The sequence below is a fragment of the Cannabis sativa genome, chromosome 8 (genome assembly GCF_029168945.1).
Source record: "Cannabis sativa cultivar Pink pepper isolate KNU-18-1 chromosome 8, ASM2916894v1, whole genome shotgun sequence".
In the NCBI taxonomy this organism is placed as follows: domain Eukaryota; kingdom Viridiplantae; phylum Streptophyta; class Magnoliopsida; order Rosales; family Cannabaceae; genus Cannabis; species Cannabis sativa.
The window spans coordinates 6,055,386-6,069,392 of record NC_083608.1 but is presented as its reverse complement, the minus strand read 5'-3'; the positions used below and the strand labels follow the sequence as shown (position 1 = coordinate 6,069,392).

The 14,007-nt window shown below is 35.2% G+C and overlaps 1 protein-coding gene and 1 non-coding gene across 2 annotated transcripts; both read right to left on the bottom strand.

The window, feature by feature from the left end:
• Nucleotides 1-1,977: 1,977 nt before the first annotated feature.
• Nucleotides 1,978-2,084, bottom strand: LOC115715358 (small nucleolar RNA R71). Its single transcript, XR_004011234.1, has one exon. It is a non-coding gene; the product is annotated as a small nucleolar RNA R71 (small nucleolar RNA).
• Nucleotides 2,085-11,322: 9,238 nt separating this feature from the next.
• On the bottom strand, nt 11,323-13,505 carry LOC115701040 (subtilisin-like protease SBT3.11). The gene is made up of 3 exons (XM_030628723.2): nt 13,224-13,505; nt 13,030-13,127; nt 11,323-11,602 (listed from the first exon to the last, which is right to left on the bottom strand). The coding sequence occupies exons 1-3, from the start codon at nt 13,436-13,438 to the stop codon at nt 11,529-11,531; spliced, it is 387 nt and encodes a 128-aa protein (XP_030484583.2). The 5' UTR covers nt 13,439-13,505; the 3' UTR covers nt 11,323-11,528.
• Between the last annotated feature and the right edge of the window lie 502 nt (nt 13,506-14,007).

Sequence of the window (14,007 nt, the reverse complement as noted above, 5' to 3'; positions counted from 1 at the left end):
TATTATACCAAAATTTTATCTTTTTCTTTCCTTCTTCTTTATTTTACTTTATTAATTTTGGTGTAAAGACAATGCCTTTTCTAGGCTAATTTCTTTGGCAAGACTCAAGTGTAAGTTCATGTAATTTTTATTTTTCTAATATATTGATTCTCTTTGTTCTTCATTTCTATATTTATTATATTAAATTTCTCTTCTTCTAAATTGCACTTTAAATTTAATAGTACCTTTTATATAAGTTCAGTCATGCTTTTCTTATGTAAGTTACGCTATTAATTATTAGGGTGTTTATTATATTATATGATTTTTACTGCATTCTGCCGGTGGTATTTTGTCGATTTAAATTATATGATATGATAGTATTTTTAGAAGTAGTATTAATTTAATTAGAGAACATATTTTTCTAGTGGGCTTAATTATACACATTTTCCAACTATAATTAATGGTGTAGAATTATAGTTGAGGTTAAAGAATCAATTTTATTAGGAAAATATAATTGCATGTACAAAGCTTGTGTCTTCCATAATCATTTTTCTGATCACTTCTCATTTTAATTACTTGTTTAATTTTTGAAAATCATTTTCTCAATATTCTCACATCACATTCAAGGTTCTTATTTTATTCTCGTAAAATTACTAACTGTCCTTTTGAGTGTATTTTTCCTCCCTGTGGATACGACATATAGCCCGTTTACTACCGCGACCGCAGTGTAACTAATTGGGCGACATCAATTTTTGGCGCCGTTGCCGGGGAGGTTTCTGCGCTACAAGAGGTTAGTATAGTAGTTTTATTTTTTTTTATTTTTTTTGTCTCTCTTTATTTGTTTATATCAAAAAAAAATTTTTAGTTAATATAATATAATTTAGTTTTTTTTTTTTAAGTTATATATAGATTCAAAAAAATTATTATATATTATTATTATTATTCTTTACTCTTTTAGTAAAAAAAAAAAAAAAAAAAAAGCAAGTCTTTTTTTGTTTAGTTTATTTGTTAGTTGTATTTATTATTTTGCTACTATATTAGGGTGTTAGGTTTTTTTTTTTCCATTATTTTATTTTGTGTACTTTTTTTTAGGATTAGCCATTTTTTTTATTTATTTTAGGTTAGTTGTAGACTTTTATCCTTTAGGCTAAAAAAAAAAAAAAAAAAAAAAAAAACAAAAAAATAAAAGATTGTGCATAAAATATTTTCATAAACTTTTTAGTGTAAACCCAATTGTGTAATGGTAAAAGTGGTACAAACGGAGATCATTCTGTCTAAGAAAGATTGGCTTTAAAGGTTTGTGATAGAGTACCCTCTACACTTTCTAGCAACCCCGGGGAGTTCTAGTAAAAGTGTGGGACGAAGCGGTACCTTGGCAACCTTCCCAATCGGCCTGGGAATATCTTGTGTGAAAACCCTTGCATTATTACATAGTTGTAATTTACATTATTTAACAAGTGAAAATACACACAAAAAAAAAAGTGAATGTCACGAAATAGAGACAAATTAGGGAGATTTGTAAAACAACAAATTGAAATTTTAGAAAACTCTCCTAAATCGTCTTCTTCCACTCGTTCTCATTCACCACCATCACCCATACTTCCTGCACTTCCAATGATGGCTCAACAACAGGAAATCCAACCAAGAACGCTACAGGATTATCTACATCCTACGCGTACGGCCACACCTTCATGCATTATGTATCCCATGAATATGCCCAACTTCGATTTCAAACCTGGCATGATTCAACTTTTACCAACCTTTCATGGTATGGAAAATGAGAGTCCATATGTGCATATTCAGGCCTTCGAAGAGGTGGTGGCCACATTCAACAACCAAGCTGACATCATTAACTTGGTGAGATTGAAGTTCTTTCCTTTCTCACTCAAGGATAAAGCCAAAAGCTGGTTGTATTCCTTAAGGCCAAGGTCTATTGGGACATGGGATGAGATGACAAAAATATTTTTCTCTAAATTTTTTCCACCCCATAAGACCAGCAGCCTTAAGAGGCAAATCTCTACCTTCACCCAAAAGGACCATGAAACGTTTCATCAGGTCTGGGAGAGGTTTAAAGATTTGATGGGCCAGTGCCCACATCATGGATACGAAAGTTGGCGTCTTGTCAGCTATTTCTATGACGGTCTCACAGCCGACAAAAGACAATTCGTACAAATGATGTGCAATGGTGACTTCCTACAGAAAGATCCCGAAGAAGCTTTGGAATATCTTGAAGAAATTTCTGAAAAATCATACACATGGAGTGCGCCAAGTCCTACAGACAAGCCACGAACAGCCGGAGTCTACCAATTGAAGGAGGAGGACAGTGTGAAAGCTCAACTTGAAGCTTTGAAAAAACAATTTGAGGCTTTCAAAACTCAAGAAGGTAAAGAACTCCTGATGGCTGCAAAAGTGGAAAAGCAAGAACCATGCTTCATTTGTGGAGGGACTGATCATCAACCACAAGAGTGCCCTAGTCTTAGTATGTTAAGGGGAGGAGATGAGGAACAGTGTAATGCCTTAGGGGATTACAAGAAGCCTTATAATGCCTACTCCAACACATACAATCCTGGTTGGCGTAACCATCCCAATTTCAGTTGGAAGGATACAAGTCAAAATCAAGCATCTGGGAGCCAATGGAGGCCTGATCAACAAAAGAATTCTCTTGAGAGTTCCATGAAAATTCTCGCAGAATCCCAACTAGAGTTCAGGACTTATTTCACTCAGGTGATAGAGGAATTGAAGGACATAAAGATTCAAATAACAAAGTTAAATGATTCTTCAGTCATTCAAGAGCGTGGTAAGCTTCCCGCTCAGCCTCTAATCACTCCCAAAGGGCAACATATGGCACAAACCTCCGCTCCTTCAGAGTCTAATCTCAAAGGGGTTAATGCTATTACTACCCGAAGTGGTCAAAGTACGGTATCACCATTACCTAAGACCACTAGTGTACCAATGCCCGCTCCAGATGCTGATGTGCCACAGAACCTTCCAGTAAAGGTGCCCTTTCCTCAGGCTTTGAAATCCACTGAGAAGGTACTGGAAAGTCATAGTGAAATCCTTGACTTTTTGACACAAGTTAAGGTTAATTTGCCATTACTTCATGTAATCAAGCAAGTACCGGCTTATGCCAAAGTTATCAAGGATCTATGCACTATCAAAAGGAAGCACCATGTCAAGAAAACTGCATTCTTGGCAGAACAAGCTAGTGCGGTGATCGACTGCAAGACACCGCTTAAATACAAAGATCCTGGTTGTCCCACCATTTCATGTCAAATAGGGGAACAGGAATTTGGCCAAGCCCTCCTGGACTTAGGTGCAAGTGTAAATCTCATGCCTTATTCCATATACTTGCAACTAGGCCTAGGAGAACTTAAGCCCACATCTGTGGTGCTACAATTGGCCGATCGATCAGTTAAGAAACCTCGGGGAATAGTTGAAGATGTCTTGATTCAAATTGATAAATTCTATTACCCTGTGGATTTTCTCATCTTGGACACTCAATCTGAAGTCAACTTAGAGTCCAAAATTCCCATCATTCTCGGACGACCATTCCTCGCAACAGTAAATGCACTAATCAATTGTAGGAATGGTCTCATGAAAATCTCTTTTGGGAACATGACTCTAGAGGTGAATGTTTTCAACATTGGTAAACAACCACCTGATAACGATGAGTGTTTCCAATCATTTCTGATCGATACACTTATTTCAGAAGAGGTAGAAGCACAATACACTTCCACTCATCTCAATGACCTCTTCGAAATTTCTGAGATTTCTGAGTCGGGTAATACTGAAATCAACTCTGAAGTCATCAATCAATTACCGACCAAAAGAACCATGTTTTGGAATCCAATCTTCGAGGGACTTCCTCAAGATAGGGAAACACCAAAACCATCCACTGTACAAGCTCCTCAACCAAACTTGGCTCAACTTCCTAAGGAACTTAAGCATGTCTTCTTGGGAGCAAACAACACTTTCCCTGTCATCATATCCTCCACCCTTAATGCAACTCAAGAGCAACAACTTATCAACGTGCTCACAGAGCAAAGAGGAGCAATTGGTTGGACGTTAGCTGACATTAAAGGGATTAGTCCCTTGCTTTGCTCCCATCACATTAAATTGGAAGACGGGGCCATACCACGACGTGATCCTCAAAGGAGATTAAACCCACCAATGAAGGAAGTGGTAAAGACAGAAATCTTGAAGCTTCTGGATTACGGGATACTTTATCCTGTTGCCGACAGTAAGTGGGTTAGCCCAACTCAGGTTGTTCCCAAGAAATCGGGAGTAACAGTGGTACCAAATGATAAGGGAGAACTCATCCCTACCAAGGTCACAACAGGTTGGCGCATGTGCATTGATTATAGAAAATTAAATGCCGCCACCTGTAAAGACCATTTCCCACTTCCATTCATCGATCAAATCTTGGAACGTGTGGCAGGTCACCCTTTCTATAGCTTTCTCGATGGTTATTCAGGGTACTACCAAATCGAAATTGCTTTAGAAGATCAGGAAAAGACCACATTCACTTGTCCTTTTGGTACCTATGCCTTTCGGCGTATGCCATTTGGCCTGTGTAATGCCCCAGCCACCTTCCAGCGCTGCATGATGAGTATCTTTAGTGATATGATCGAGAATTGTATGGAAGTATATATGGATGATTTGACAGTCTTTGGTGATTCATTTGAATCAAGCCTTCTCAATTTGGAAGCTGTGCTTAAACGATGCAAAGAGAACTCTTAATAGTGCTCAAATGAACTATTCTACTACTGAGAAAGAGTTGCTTGCCGTAGTATTCGCACTTGACAAGTTTCGTTCCTACCTGATCGGTTCCCCTATCACGGTCTTCACCGACCACTCTGCTCTTAAGTACCTCCTTTCCAAAAAGGATGCTAAGGCACGCTTAATTAGGTGGATCCTTCTGTTACAGGAATTTGACTTGACCATCAAGGATAAGAAAGGAGTTGAAAATGTGGTAGCGGACCACCTATCTCGTCTAGAGTTTTCTGATTCCGCTGATGGCCACCTTTATCCAGAGATGACTTCCCTGATGAACATCTCTACACCATCACTAAGTTACCATGGTACGCTCATATTGTTAATTACTTAGTGATTGGTGAGCTTCCTGCTTCCTGGAATGCACAGGATAAACGTAAATTTTTGGTCGAGGTCCGTAACTTTTACTGGGATGATCCATATCTTTTCAAGTACTGCCCCGACCAAATTATGAGACGTTGCATTCCAGATGATGAAATTTTTAGTGTCTTGAACTTTTGCCACAACGAAGCATGTGGTGGTCATTTTTCTATGAAAAAGACTGCTGCAAAAATCTTACAGTGTGGTCTATACTGGCCCACTTTGTTCAAAGACACTAACAATTTCTGTCGATCTTGTGAAAGGTGCCAGAAACTAGGTGCGCTATCCCGCCGACAGATGATGCCATTGAACCCAATGCTCATAATAGAAATATTCGACTGTTGGGGAATTGATTTTATGGGACCGTTCCCACCTTCTTCTGGCTACCTTTACATTCTCCTCGCCATAGACTATGTCTCCAAGTGGGTTGAAGCCGTGCCATGTCGAAATGCAGATAACACAACTGTTGTAAAATTCTTAAAAGAAAATGTGTTATCTCGTTTTGGCACACCACGAGCTATCATCAGTGATCAAGGCACCCATTTCTGCAACCACTCTTTTAAGCATTTGATGCAAAAGTATGGTGTACTTCACAAGGTTGCATTGCCTTATCACCCACAGACAAATGGCCAAGCTGAGTTAGCTAATCGTGAAATTAAGCAAATTTTAGAAAAGACGGTTAACCCTGACCGCAAAGATTGGTCCTCCCGACTTCTCGATGCTCTCTGGGCCTACCGCACTGCTTACAAAACTCAGCTAGGCATGTCTCCTTACAGACTAGTCTATGGCAAGGCCTGCCATCTCCCTGTTGAACTGGAACATACAGCATATTGGGCTGTAAAAAACCTAAATTCTGATCTCAACGCGGCAGGCCTTAATCGTAAGCTTCAGTTGTCAGAAATTGAGGAGTTGCGCAATGATGCTTATGACAACTCAAGGATCTACAAGGCTAAATTAAAAGCGGCTCATGACAAGCAGATCCTGAGAAAAGAATTTGAGCCAAATCAGCGAGTGCATCTTTATGACACTCGCTTGCATCTCCACCCTGGGAAGCTGAGATCCCGGTGGACTGGGCCGTATATTGTAAAAACTGTTTTCCCCCACGGTGTTGTTGAGGTCGAAGACCCAACCGATGGGAGAAAATTCAAAGTGAATGGCCAGAGACTGAAACACTACATAGAGAGGGTTCCCCAGCCTATCGAGGATATCCTCGTGGCTCCGGTTTACCAGCCCTGAGTAGTGTTTCCCTGGTCTTGTAGACAGGTTTGTTCTCTTTTTCCTTTTATCTTTGTCATCTTATTTTTTTATTTGTTATCATTTTTTTTTGTTTTTCAGTTTTTATGAGGATCAATATCGCTGCTATCCATGGTTGCTTGCTCTCCAGGTGTTCTCTTTCCCTATTCTTTTACTTTTTATATCTTTAGACATTGAGGACACTGTATTATTTTAGTTGGGGGTGGTGAGCATATTCAAGCATGTTTCTTAATTTTTGTCATATTAATATTTTCATGGTCAAAATTTTCAAAAATTACTCATTTATTCTTGTAAAATGTTATTTTCAAGCCAATTTTTGCTATCTTTGTTACTTAGAATTTTTCTAGAGTTACAAATTGCACATGCCAAACTTTGTGGTAAGATGGTTGTTAGCACATATTTGCTTAGAAAAGTTACCAAGTTTAAGTGTTTATGTTTTTGTGAGTGGCGAGATTTGAGAAAATAGCTTTTGAATTTTTATTGATTCTTAGAAATGATTATAATTATTTTGGACATGGTACTAGGGTTTGATTGGATGTTGCTTTAAGGGATAATTTTTATAGACAAATCTTATTAAGGAGCCTTTTTGTAATTATTTTCTTTTTGTTCAAAAAAAAAAGAAAAAAAAAGAAAAGAAAAAAAAAACAAGAGCAACATTTCCATCATTATATCCAACATGTTGCCTCTTGTTCAAAAAAAAAAAAACAAGAAAAAAAAAATTGCAAGAGCAACATTTCTATCAATTTGTCTAACATGTTGCCTCTTGTTTGAAAAAAAAATAGAAAAGAAAAAAAAAAGTTTGTAGTATTTCATTTTTTTTTATTTGTTTTGGCTCCTAGAATAAATGTAAAAGATTGTCTATTTTTGTTTAAAAATCCCGAAAAGCTGGTTTGTGGTACTCTTATGGTGGTTTGTCCAAATAATTCATAATCTATCTTCGTTTCAATATTTATTCAAATGTTTGTCCTAAATTAATCTATCCTTTTCGAGTGCTCACTTTTCAATTTCCAACTCCATGAGTGAAATTCTTAGCCAGGAATAAATATTTTCAATACTTGTGAGGCAAATGGAGTTGAGACTTTTACTTGGTATATTTTTTGAAAGCATCTATGTGTTATGGTTTGTGGTAAGAAGGTTCAGGTTTGGCGCACACACTCATAACTCTAGATTTATTCAAGGTAATTTTTTATAGTTTTTATTGGCTTATTACTAACATTTTGCTTGAATATTTGTGTTATTTTTCAAAATTTTGACCTAGAAAATATCATGTTGACATTCTTTTTGTTCGCTTGAATTGCTAGAGACTAGCAATAAGCTAGTTGGGGGTTGTGATTAAGGCTCAAATTTATACATTTCATGTCCTTAATTATGCACATATGATTAATTCAAATTGAATATTTTATAGTTTTAATGATAAATTTATTTTAGTTGGAGATATTTGATTTGTTTTAATTGTTGGTGTTATTTTTTAGATTTGAAGAAAAAAAAAAGGATAAAAATAGTGTGAAGCATAATATATATGAGGCTCAAATCTTAGAATAGCCCAAATAATATGTGTGAATGGCCCAAAGCATCCACTACATTACCATATGGCATAAGTCACATACATGGCTTGGCTATAAAGTGTTAATTATTCAATCACAGTGTCAATTCACGTGAGCAAAAGAACATTCATCAGTCAAAGGCCTACTTCGCCCAATGCAAGCTTCTCTCTCCAGCTCTTGCGAAGCCACCTCCTCCACTACTGATGCCCACATCTCACACACACAATGCTTCAATTCTTTCAAGGCACGCCACGTGTCTTCCATAATCTCACTTTGCTCAATATTTTAAGCTACATTTCTCCACTACTCACACCATGAAAATACCAGCTTTAAGAAGCAAGTTTCACTATAAATAAGAGCCAAATTCAATGTAAAAGGCATCAGATTTTAGTAGTGTTATTATACCAAAATTTTATCTTTTTCTTTCCTTCTTCTTTATTTTACTTTATTAATTTTGGTGTAAAGACAATGCCTTTTCTAGGCTAATTTCTTTGGCAAGACTCAAGTGTAAGTTCATGTAATTTTTATTTTTCTAATATATTGATTCTCTTTGTTCTTCATTTCTATATTTATTATATTAAATTTCTCTTCTTCTAAATTGCACTTTAAATTTAATAGTACCTTTTATATAAGTTCAGTCATGCTTTTCTTATGTAAGTTAGGCTTTAATTATTAGGGTGTTTATTATATTATATGATTTTTACTGCATTCTGCCGGTGGTATTTTGTCGATTTAAATTATATGATATGATAGTATTTTTAGAAGTAGTATTAATTTAATTAGAGAACATATTTTTCTAGTGGGCTTAATTATACACATTTTCCAACTATAATTAATGGTGTAGAATTATAGTTGAGGTTAAAGAATCAATTTTATTAGGAAAATATAATTGCATGTACAAAGCTTGTGTCTTCCATAATCATTTTTCTGATCACTTCTCATTTTAATTACTTGTTTAATTTTTGAAAATCATTTTCTCAATATTCTCACATCACATTCAAGGTTCTTATTTTATTCTCGTAAAATTACTAACTGTCCTTTTCAGTGTATTTTTCCTCCCTGTGGATACGACATATAGCCCGTTTACTACCGCGATCGCAGTGTAACTAATTGGGCGACATCAGTTCACATGATTTATTTCATGATTATCTATAATATATAAATTCTACTAAGTCCAGAACATATGTATTTGTTTGTGATTATGGTGTTCTCAGCACAGTGGGATATAATTATGATTATATGTTCAAAAACTTAATTCCCTCATTTGTCAGTTCACTAGATTTAGACTAGCATGAGATTCAGCAATAGGTACACTTACACCTTGGATAAGTTTTATGTCCTTTCCAGGGCATTGACAAAGTTTACCAGTATCGGATGTATGGAATATGCATTGGAAGGGACCGATATTGAACTTCGATTAGATATGATAAAGTTACCGTAATATCTATTCAATTCAATATCACCTAGTTGATCCTAGATCAAATGATCTTAATCCTAATATGGTTAGGTTCGATCTCAAGAGTATTATACATGTTCTTTGATTTGTTAGTTAAGCCTACTTTTTGGACAGGGTGATACGTACATTTTGGGAACATGATAGTGCAATTGAGTGGGAGCGCTAATCATAGATATGGAATCTATAGCTTCTATAGGTATTTAGAAGTGAAACGATGATTTCCTTCGAGCTTGCTAAATAGAGATAAATGATAGAGCGCTCATTTTAGTGACTATATTAGTTCACTATAATATCATTTATAGGTGGGCAAGTGTTTTAAGGATAAAATACATTGAAATGGTGTAAAGGTAATTTTATCCCTATGCAATGTAGATCATATATAGAGGATCATTGATTATTGGGATTATAACAATGGATAATTTATAGCGTATCTATATCGTGGAACATATAGAGTGTTTTACATGACTGAGAGTGCAATTCCAAGTTCTATGAGTGGATGCAATGAGGAATTAATAAGTTAGTGGATTTACTTGGTAAATTCTTAATCTGCTTATTGGAAGCTCGGTTATATAGGCCCATGGTCCCCATACTAGTTGAGACCATACTGCTTGTAAGACTCAGTTAATTGATTTTAGTTAATCAATTATAATTCTAAATTTGACTCTGTCTAGTTTATGAATTTTCACTAAGCAAGGGCAAAATTGTGAAGAGAAGAGGTTCTAGGTTTTATTTGTTAATTAAGAGACTTTGATTAGTCTAATTAATAAATATATTAAATGACAATATTATTTAATAATTAATTTTTAGTTATTAAATAATTAGAATTGGCATTTAAGTGGTTAAATTAGATTATTGGCGTTTTTGAGACAATGAGATGGAAAAATGACAAAATGGCAAAATTGCAAAGTGAAATTCCACATCCTAAGGCCGGCCACTTAGTGTAGATTTTACCATTTAATTTTTTTCATTATTTTAATGTCAAATAAATCTAACCTAAACCTAGTGGTTGTCTATAAATAGATAGTGATGGCTCACACTTAAAGATTTGATAAAATTTCTTATCTTTAGAAAATTGAGCCATCTTTCCTATACCATAGCCGAACCACCATTCCCTCTCTTTCCTTCGTCATAATTTCAAACCTTGAGTGATAGAGTGAGTGCCCACACACATCAAGTGGTATCTCAATCATAGTGTGGAGGACTGTGAAGAATCCAATCAACAAGAAAGAGAATCGGGCTCATGGAATGAGAGAAAGAGATTCAGGTTCAGATCTTGGTAATGCTCTACTACAGAAAGGAATCAAGGGCTTCAGATCTGAACGGAAGGAGTCATTATATTCCACTACACCCAATGTAAGGTTTCTTAAACTTTATACGTGTTTATTTCATTGTTTTAGAAATTCATATTAGGATCTTAATTAAACATACTTGTTAGCAAATCTAGATCCTAGTAAAATATTTCCAACAACTGGTCTCAGAGTCATAGTAATGATTTACTTTCATGATCTTAAGCGAGGATTAGGCTATTACCGAACTGAACCTCTATAAAATTCATGTGTCTTTATATTGTTTTATCATATATTTGTTACTATAAATCACTTATCGCTTATAAATAGATTCATTGTTGTTGGCTAAAAGCGAGGTCAATACTTTTAACTATATAAATTTTAAAATATATATTTATAAATTAAATTCGTATGTGATAATTTTATGTTAATAATTTTGTGTATACATATTTATGATTTTGTGTAGTACATTCACAATTACCGTCTCGTATAATAGTTAAACTCATATTTCTCGTGTCGTAACCAAAATATTTCTTTGTATCGTATTAGACCCAAAACCTATATATTTTTTTTATGTCGTGTCATACTCACAACTCTTGAACTAATACCGGTTTCGTGCTGTGCCGAAAGGCACAACCCAAATGTACAATACCAGTTGAGACTGCTCAAGTAACCAAAAGAACCTTGGCTAAACAACTCATTTAATTATTATTCAAGATGTAAGATTAAATGCCATAATTAATCGAATCCACACATACACATACACATATAGTAATATATTTAAATTACAGCCCCCATTAAAAGTGAAGATTAAACTCATTATACTAGGAGCCTCATATATATAACTTGCTTTCTTACACCATGGAAGTTCTTTTTTCAGTGCAACATCCCTTTACCTGAATGCAGTTCCATTTTCCTGTTTGGGACAACTTGAAGGACACCTGGTTGCTCTGCCAAAAAGAAAATATAACTAAATTATAACTACCAACCAATCTTCACTATCTTCATTATTATTACTCATAAATAAAATGCTTCTCCTGCTATTTTTAATATGAACATAATTAAATTTATCAAAAAGAAAAAAGAAAAAGACTAAATCATCTTAATAAATTATCAACTGAATTTCCTACTGTTTCTATCCAACCACAAAACCAACTTAAAAAATTATTGATACTGCACAATGAATAGAACACAGCCCCTCACATGTACTTCTAAAGAGATAAAGCGGTAACCAAATACAAAAAAGCCCAACTAGACGCAACCTAAAGGGACCGCCTCACCAAAATAAACCCTACAGGAACTTCTTCTACCAAATTGTGTGCTAGAAAGAACAGTTCAAATGAGGGAAAATACATAGAGACTGGTGAGGAAAGAAGAGAAGTCTAGAAGACTAGCAAATAGTAATTCGTTAATAGTAATTCATTCATTTCATCAAATCCGCCCTGTGTGAGAGTTGAAGGAAAGCTTCACTCTGTCCCCATAATCTTATAAGGAAAACTATTCAGTTGTCTATAATATCTACACTCAGGTCTACTTTATCAATAGTTACGAGTGGCAAAAGTTTAATAATACCAGTATTCTGTACTGAATATTTTCTCAGAAAAAGCACTTTACAAATTTTACAGTGGGATGAAGAAGAAAATTGATTATAATCAAATTGACTTTTTCAAAAAGAGACAAATGCGATATGTTCATGACCGACCTACTCGTAAATTTATTAGGTATGATAAACAAATTTACTTATCATTCCACTGTTAAATTCTCTATTTACCCACCATAACTCTAGCCTTTCTCTCCTTTTCTCCCGTTTTCTATTTTCACATTTGTCTAAATTGTTAAATTTTATTATTAATGCTAATTTTTCCTAATAAAACTCCGTCGTAAAACCACTCCAGAATCCAGATAATAACAATACTAAAACAGATGCATAAATCTGGTCTTTTTTTATTGAAAATGAGCTGTCGAATTCAAATTATAACCAATCCACACTAAATCAAAATCCTTTCATTCATGTGTAGAAATATTGAGACAGACTCAGTGCATACTGAAACGCCCCAGGAACACAATGAAATCACCTTCCTCTTCTTCACTAAAACTGGAAACAAGACAGAAACCCTGTCTTTGAATGGAATTTCCAGGTCAACAAGTTAAATTACCCTTAAAGGTCAAAAGTTTCCACACTATCCAAGATCATAAATGATTAGGTAGATGATAAAAATACATAGAAAATTAAGCATAAGATCACCTATTACAAAGTATACCAAAATATTGAAATAAGGTAAAGGAGGTGCACACATAAACTCAATTTGGTTTTTCTTTTCTTTCTATCAATTGATCAAGGAAAAAATAGTGTCTACAAATGGGAAAAGTGACTTACTTGAAATCTGGGCGACCTGGTCTGGAGTAAGCTTAGCAGAGAATCCACTAGCAGCAGTCTTGTAACTGTATAACAGAGCCTCCTTCGCCGCCTCCTCACTGTACATATTGAAATTGGGAACTCCATTATCTAATAAGAACACATCGAAACAAAAATTTTCCCAAGAATCAAACAGAAAGAAAGGCAATACCAACCTGCCAAGAACAGAAGCTAGGGTTCGAATATGATAAGCCTCAGGTTCCTCGTTGTTTTGGGGCTGTTCGGTGTATACAATATGAACCGCTGATTCAGGTTCAGCAGTAGCAGTGCTGGCAGAAGATTGATCCGCCATAGCGAACGCGATCTCAGAAATGGTTATCGAAATCAAGAGTGAGGCCAAGAAAAAACGAAGGGTTTTAGATGATAGCATTCTATTAAACTCCAAAATATTCTCTCCTATTTATTCTTATCAAGAATTCAGATTATTTTGTCTTAACCGTGTTGACTATTTTGTTTTTAATATTTACATAGTTTAGTTTTTTTTTTTTTTTTTTGGGAAAATAAGCGTATTCGTGAATTAACTAAGCAAATTGTTAGACCTCTCGGTCATAACAAAGTAGTTCCTCCGGTACAGAGAAAATCAAAATGGAACCGTACAATTGGTGGGTAAACGCCCACTTTGCCACATTGTGGGCTACAAAATTACAATTTCTGCTAACATTAGAGAAGTTACTACTAACAAAAGAGGGAGAAGATTTAATACAAAAGGAGACATAGTTATCAAGGGCCCAATGGAACACTTTCCTATTGAGAGCATTGATCACCAGTCTCGAATCACTCTCCACAATAACATACTTATACCCTAAATCTGCAGCCAATGAGATAGCCAGACAACAAGCCTCAGCTTCTCCGCGTAAAACATCCGAGAAATCCAACTGAGATGTGTGAATCCAAATCACCTTACCCAGATGAGTTGTAGCTACAACAGCTGAGCACATA

Excerpts from the sequence above, each read along its gene's own strand:
- LOC115701040 (XM_030628723.2), bottom strand. The coding sequence starts at position 13,438 with ATGCTATCATCTAAAACCCTTCGTTTTTTCTTGGCCTCACTCTTGATT. Across the intron at positions 13,128-13,223 it reads CTAGCTTCTGTTCTTGGCAG|TGAGGAGGCGGCGAAGGAGG; the intron begins GTTGGTATTGCC and ends CAATATGTACAG. Across the intron at positions 11,603-13,029 it reads CCAGGTCGCCCAGATTTCAA|AGCAACCAGGTGTCCTTCAA; the intron begins GTAAGTCACTTT and ends TCTTTTTGGCAG.